General features: G+C 41.3%; 1 protein-coding gene across 2 annotated transcripts in view; it reads left to right on the forward strand.

The window, feature by feature from the left end:
- GORASP2 (golgi reassembly stacking protein 2) overlaps window positions 1-7,767 on the forward strand; it is a 30,019-nt gene extending 22,252 nt beyond the window's left edge. Inside the window, exons 8-10 of one of the 2 annotated variants that reach the window (XM_079925029.1) lie at window positions 3,571-3,657; window positions 4,665-4,775; window positions 6,370-7,767. In XM_079925029.1, coding sequence (XP_079781155.1) covers window positions 3,571-3,657; window positions 4,665-4,775; window positions 6,370-6,710 — 539 coding nt within the window. In that variant the 3' untranslated portion in view covers window positions 6,711-7,767. The remainder of the gene's footprint in view (window positions 1-3,570; window positions 3,658-4,664; window positions 4,776-6,369) is intronic. The other variant, XM_079925030.1, reaches the window with a different exon arrangement.

The raw sequence follows: 7,767 nt of genomic DNA on the forward strand, positions 1-7,767 counted from the left end.
CAATTTAGTGGGTTTTGCAACCATCACCTCAATCAATTTAGAACATTTCATTACCCGCCAAAAACACCTTGTACCCCGTCACTCCCTGTTTTCCCCCAATCCCACAGGCCTAGGCAATTACTAATCTACTTTCTCTTTCTAATCTAGACATTTCATATAATATGTGTGGTCTTCTGTGACCTTCCTCTCTGGCTTCTTTCCCTTAGAATAGTGTTATCCAGGTTCATTCATGTCATAGCATATATTAATATTTCATCTTTTTTATGGCTAAATAATGTTCCATTGCATGGATATGCCACATTTTGTTTATCCATTCATCGGTTGAGGGACATTTGGATTGTTTCTACTTTTTGGCTATTATGAATAATGCTGCTATGAACATTTGTGTACAAGTTTTTGCATGGACATATGTTTTCATTTTTCTTGGTTATATACCCAGAAATTAGAATTGCTTGGTCACATGATACAGTTCTTAACTTGGTATGTTGATAGAGTTTATTTTTCCCTTTCCTTTATTTATTTATTTATTTATTTTTAACATCTTTATTGGAGTATAATTGCTTTACAAGTGGTGTGTTAGTTTCTGTTTTATAACAAAGTGAATCAGCTATACATATACATACATCCCCGTATCTCCCCCGTCTTGCGTCTCCCTCCCACCTTCCCTATCCCACTCCTCTAGGTGGTCACAAAGCACCGAGCTGATCTCCCTGTGCTATGCGGCTGCTTCCCACTAGCTATCTGTTTTACATTTGGTAGTGTATATATGTCCATGCCACTCTCTCACTTTGCCCCGTGTCCTCAAGTCCATTCTCTACATCTGCATCTTTATTCCTGTCCTGCCCCCAGATTCTTCAGAACCATTTTTTTTATTCCATCTATATGTGTTAGCATACAGTATTTGTTTTTCTCTTTCTGACTTATTTCACTCTGTATGACAGATTCCAAGTCCATCCACCTCACTACAAGTAACTCAATTTCATTTCTTTTTATGGCTGAGTAATATTCCATTGTATATACGTGCCACATCTTCTTTATCCATTCATCTGTCAGTGGACACTTAGGTTGCTTCCATGTCCTGGCTATTGTAAATAGTGCTGCAATGCACATTGTGGTACATGACTCTTTCTGAATTATCCTTTCCTTTTTTAAAATCTCCTGTTTCCTGGTTTTCTTTCTTTATACCAAGAGTATATTATATACTCAACTAATATTGAGTAAGTGGATGAAATACTGTGACATGGTTTAGTTTTATTTCATTAATAGCCTTTTATTGTTGAGCTCTTTTTTTAATATTTATATCCCAAATTTGATCATATTCTACTTTGTTCTCGAATGGATTTAAAACAGCCCATCAAGATGCAGTCAACAGTATGATCCCTGGAGCTTGTCCCCTAGGTTCAAATCTCAGATCTTTTCAGAGTCTTTGTTTTATTTCCCAAAGATACGTATGAAATTTAAATTTTTTATTTTTTACAATTAAAAACTTGAAACATATTCAAAATTAGATGACTATTAATAAAGATTCATTTGCGTAACAAGTAGAACAACCAGCCCCCACCGCCCAGCGTCGCCAGTTATCAGTATGATAACGTACCTCCCTACCCCCTGCTCTTTGCTGGGTTTTTTTCCCAGCTTTATTGAGGTATAATTTGCATACCATAAAATTAACTCACTGCAAGTATAGAATTCATGATTTTTAGTAAATTTATGGAGTTGTGCAGTCATCACCACAGTCCAGTTTTAGAGTATTTCTTGGATGACATTAAATATTAATGTCATCAGTATCAAGTCATGGATACATTTGGAAGAGATTCTAAAGTTTATTTCATTCAAGCAGTGTTTGAGTTCTTTTTATGATATTAAGATTTTTTTCTTATATCCCATCAGATGTAAGAAATGGTTTTTTAGTTTATTCCTGGATAGACTTCCCAAGACAGCAATCCAATCTGTGTCTGATAACTCTCACCTGGCTTTACAGTGAGTGTTCCAGTGCAAAGTGTTCTGGCTTTAGGAGATAGCTGACATCTCTCTTCAAGTTCCAGTTTCTTTTGAGAGGCATTTTAAATCTTCCCTAATTACATTACAGTTATACTTATATTGTCATATATGCACATGCACTGAGATCCCTGGTCTTATTACACTGTAGAGAAATGGTTTCTTGAGTATTAAAAGACAGAGACATAAATAAAGCAGAAATTGCTCAAAGGAGACTGAAAGAAATCAGCATTTTCACTTTGAGTAAATAAATTTAAAAACACTCAGATGTTCTAGCATTATAACATGTGAGAACCCACTTTTTGTTAGGCATTTATTTTTCTGTCTTTGCTTTAATTATATTGCTGCAAAGTAGCCCAAACAGTAACTGTAGAAACATTAAAGTATGTGCTTTAAAAAAACACCTCTGTGGATTTGAAAATTTTGGATTAAGAAATTTTCAGAAAATGAATATATCATTTTGAAATGACATTAATCGATGTGATCCTCTCACACTTCCTGTCTCCCTTTCTTTTTCTGCCCCTTATCAGAATGTAAATTTCCAGAAGGTAGTGATTTCTATTTTCTTTATGCTGTAAAGTTCCTCAGTGCCTAGAACAATGTCTGACATATAGTAGGTGCCCCCCCACCCAAACTTTAAAGACTGAACACACCAACCAACCGTCCAGCCCTTTTGAGACTCTGATAAAACAAAGAACCCTCTCCTATTTTTTCATGGCTCCAATTTCTGCAAAAAAGTAAACACATGACTAACTAAATTTTAAAAACTGTCTGAAAATGGTTGCTTCATCCTTTCAGGCACAATTCATTCTTGTTACCATATTTAAGCAGATCTCTGTAAGACAAAATCTAGAATCCATGTGCAGTATTACTATTGTTTGGACATCAGCGAAACCTCCCACATGAGTAGGTGGTAAACATTAATAGGTAATCTTCATTAGGTGGTATCGTAAGAGTTACTTGAATGTAAAGAACATGACCACTTCAAGCTAACAGCAGTAAAAGTGGGAATGTACTAGACTTCAGAGGAGTGTCACAGAACCTAAGGTCAAAAGGAAATGAAGATTCAGGAAACCAGGTCATTCTCCCCATCTCTGGAGGTCCACATGCTCTTCTGTCTCTTTCAGGCCATCTACATCATTCTCTTTCACAGACCAGAATTCACTGTTTCATGGGGCATATAGCCCCCCAGCAGCCCCAGGTGTACGTGGCCTTTGAGGTCAGGAGCCCAATAGAAACTGATTAGGATCCTTGTATCCCATTTCCAAAACAGTTTTCTAATCCAGCCCCGCTTAGGTCAGGAGTAAAACTCTTACCCGGTTTTACTTAGCTGCGGAGGGCTTGCAGAGCCCCCCGCCCTCTTGGCTCACGGTCTGCTAACAGCCATTGCGAAGGGCCAAGGGCAGAGCAGGTGGATGAGCTGTGGCAGTGATGCAGCTAGAGACCAACTGACTAAAGTCACACTGAGTGAAGACCTGACCATGGCAGGAGGGAAGGGACGGAAGACTGTCCGAGATAGTCTGCTCACTCCTTATCAACTGAAATTTTTAAAAGGTTGTGCATTTATTTTAGGTGTACCAACAGTACCATTATTGCCACCACAAGTAAACCAGTCCCTCACTTCTGTGCCGCCAATGAACCCAGCTACTACATTACCAGGTAAGTAGCAGGAGACATATATGTAATAACAATAGCTTTACTGATATTTTGCATCTTAGAAAACAATGAAAAAAATTTCTACCTATGCGGTGACTATTTATGTCTTTTACTCTCATTCTGTCTCTGCTGTAACTTTGTGTTAAGTGAGACCAAGTGGCAATGAACTGCTGTCACCAGCTAGTCAGCTGCTGAGCCTTGGGCTTCTTAACCCCAGCCAACCATCCTCCCTGCCCCCAGTGCAGCCTGAGGCAGGAATAAGGAGTATATAGACTGTCCGTCCTTCAGCACAGGGCTTTCTGGTTGTTGTTTAGTGAATAAGACATTGTGTCCTGGAGGAGAGCACTCCTTACTTGAGTCTTCAGTAGCTCTAATGTTAGGTTAGATTTTTGTTTATTTCACTTACTGTTCCCAGTGAAGACCAAGTCCCTTTATCCAGCAGATAACGATCAGATATTATTTCAGTGATCAAATATATACTTGCATTGTGAGAGCCTTTAATTGTATGGCTAAAGATGTCATTACACAGACATATTAAGCCATTTACCAAATGTGTGCACACAGCAAGTGTGGTAAAATGTTAACATTAGAGAAGTTAGAGTGAAAGATATACATGGGGATTCTTCATATAAATTAGCAACTGTAAGTCTGAAATTAAAAAGGAAAAAGAAAAAAAAAAGCCTGAGAGACTGTAAACCTCAACCATCAAAGAAAATCAGTTCCATGTTTGCTGAGATAAATCAGCCCCTTCTCCAAGACATAGGCCAGCATCATTCTTGCTTTTGGGTTCAGAAGTGTGTGTTTGTTTTAACCCTTACCCACTTAGCCTTCTAATCACTTAGGTATAGAAGGATGCTTCACTTGGGCGAGATTTTATTGTTACTGTTGTTATGATATAAAACTGCCCCGCGGTAAGTGGGCTTCTGGTATTCTCACTTTGAAGTGGGTAGTATTTTTTTCAATATGCAAGGATTGGATGGTTTATCTTTTGTTCTCTGCCTTCTTTTCAGGTCTGATGCCTTTACCAGCAGGACTACCAAACCTCCCTGCCCTCCCCAATCTCAACCTCCCTGCCCCGCACGTCGTGCCAGGTGTCAGCTTACCGGAACTCATGAACCCGGGTATGTTGCCCATCTTGCCTTCCTAGGACTCTGTCTAATAAAAAGCTTTATCCAGGAAAGGCAGTCCTCTATTTCAGTCTTTTCCTGGCAAGGGCAGATCAGTTTAACAAATTTCAGCTGCTTCAAATAAAAATCAATCTTTTTTATTTAAAAAGCTTGAAAAAGAAGAGGAGGAGGAATGTCTTTGTGCTGCTCCCCTGCCTGGCTGCCTCTCCTCCCCCTTTCTCCTTTCCTGCACCTGACAGCTCAAGCACCACAAAGGCCAGCTGTAGAAATAAAGAGCAGTGGCGTGGCCTTGCTGGGCTGAGTTGGATGGGAGGTGTGCGCAGTTCACTCAGTGGGGGCAGATGAACTCCCTGTGATTCTCCTCATGTTTTGGGCAGCTGCCACCCGCGGAGTAGTGACACCTGTTTTGTGTGGCTGAGGCTAGCTGGGCTTGCTACTTGATAAATATTCTTCGTTATTAACAAATTTTTTATAACAAAAACTGTGAGAGATTTTAGCTACAAATAGTTAAGTTCACAGATATTCAGAGTGTTTACACTCGTATTCTGTGCACTGTTGAAAGTGAAGCAGCAGAATGTCCCCACAAGTCTGCTCTTCTGGTTAATGATTGCCCAGATTATCTTTAGCTTTGAGATGGCCACAAGTCAGGTCTGACTTTTAATTGCTAATCTCAGGAATTTGGCCCATCAGTGATGTCAACGAGTGATCTTATTATACAGTGGCATTGTCACATTTCTAACGGCCCCTGTTGTAACACTCATCATCTACGTGTATTCGTTACCCATCCTCATTAACCCATTTGCTTTTCAGTGCAATGGGTTAAAAAACAAATGAAGTCAATAAGTTCAAACTAATGTTTACTGTCTCAGTGCTCCCTTTGTCTTTTCTTTTGTGCCCTGTATTCTTGGCTTCTGGCTCTGCCCTTTCCCCAGATTGACAGACTCTAAGAGTATTAAGGGTTTCACCAGTCCCCAGGTTGCCCCAAACCTGTTTTACAGCCTGCTTTTCCTTTGTTTCTTAAAGAAGTAATACTCTTTCCCTTCATCTGCATTTTAAAATCATTACAGTAAACCCGCCAAGTGTACTATAAATAGTTATACTATAAATATAGTTATAAAGGCTGAGTACTTCTGGTGAGGCTAATGCCAGGGGCTACACAGCAGGCCCTTCCCTTGCGAAACCTTCACAGGAGGCCTGGCCCCTGTGTCTCCTCTTCCTCTTGTCTGTCCAGAGGGCAGCTTAAATCCACCTGCAGCTTGCCCCCGAGAGTGGAGTCCTCCTGCTGGGGACTCGGTGTAGCTGCATCGCAGGCTGGGTGGGCTCCTGTCCATCGTGGCTGGGAGAATCATTTCCTCCCTGAGCTCTGGGCTGAGTCACATGAGGGAACCTTTCCTCCTGGCCAGCTGGTCCTGCAGTGAATATTTAACTCTGTCCTGGCCTCCAACTGAGGATAATCAGAAGTTGTGATTTGTATTGTCTCTCCTCAGCTTCTGTTTCCTTAACGAAATGCAAATTAATAGTCGTGTGATGCTGACTGCTGCTCTTCTAGTGCTGGGAGGATGTGTGATCTATGCCGTTTTTGTCCTAGGTTTGCCACCTCTTCCTTCCCTGCCTCCCCAAAACTTACCTGGCATTGCATCTCTCCCCATGCCATCCGAGTTCCTCCCGTCATTTCCTTTGGTTCCAGAGGTCTCTTCCACGGCAGCCTCCACAGAGCTGCTGTCCTCTCTCCCACCCACCGGCAGCCCACCCTCCGACCCTGTCCCGACCACTGCAAGAGCAGATGCTGCGTCCACGCTCACCGTGGGTGTGACGCCCCCCACTCCCAAGGCCCCGGCCGCTGTTGAGGACAGAGTCGGCGAATCCATCCCAGCCAGCAAGAAGCCTGTCTCTGCGGTTACGGATGCAGATGCCTCTGAGTCACCTTAGCTTTGGACCGGCCTTCGGAATTGGCGTGGTGCGCTTATTTCACCACAGGAGTGTGTCTGGAAACGCAAACTACCGTTAATTTCATACTAGTTTGTACCCTATCTGTAAGCATCTTGTAAATAATTCTGAGGGGAAAACTAAGCAAGAGGACGTGGGTTTGTATCCTGCCAAGTGGGGGTGGGGCTCATGGGCCGGGGAGGGAAATGTCAGGAAGTGCTTGTATTTTAAAACAACCAAAAAGAATTGTAAGGGTGGCTTGCTGCCAGGTTTCCACTGCCATTCTTGAGGGCGTGCGTCCTTGGGAAAGGTGGCGACAGGGTGTCCACTAGGCTCCCTGTCCTCCTGCTGCCCCTTCTGTAAGAAAATGAAATACTTCACGCCTAATACCCACATGCGGCATTTCTTGTATTTTGTAAATCATTTGCGAGAATGCAGACCACCTCAGTAAACCGTGAAAGGAAAAGATACTTTACTTTTTGGTCTCTGTGAGTCACATCTCTATTAAGGTTTACACGAAAATTCCAATGAAAGATGTTGTTAAAGTTACACTATGTGCACTATTAATTGAACATCTTTTTATTCAGCCTATACACAGGTCTTTGTTTTGAGCTCTCAAAAGTACTCAGACAACATTTTGTAACTGCTGCCGTTGTTATACGTCCACCAAAAAATGGCATTTAAAAAGAAATAAAGATGATGTTCCACAGTTTTAAACCAGAAGGTGGCACTTCGTAGCTACTTATAATATTATAGCTATACTGGGAAGCATAGATACAGCAATAAATTACAGTAGTTTTGCTTTTCTTCTTGTGGTACATTTAAATTACAACTCCTGATTGCCATGGTGCATTCGTTCCTCTCCAGTGCATCACACTGCGTTCATGTAATTTTTCATGTCTGATGTTTGCTGTCTCCTGAATTTTCTAAGAGATGGTAAGTTATGTGGAATTGATTTATTGAATGAAATTAAATGCATATTATATCTCTTTTTTAAATAAGATGAAAGATTGATCGGTTATTGACTTGGCACTAGCATGAACGTTGCCAGGGGAGCAGC

This window comes from Stenella coeruleoalba (assembly GCF_951394435.1).
Source record: "Stenella coeruleoalba genome assembly, chromosome: 6".
Classification (NCBI taxonomy): Eukaryota; Metazoa; Chordata; class Mammalia; order Artiodactyla; family Delphinidae; genus Stenella; species Stenella coeruleoalba.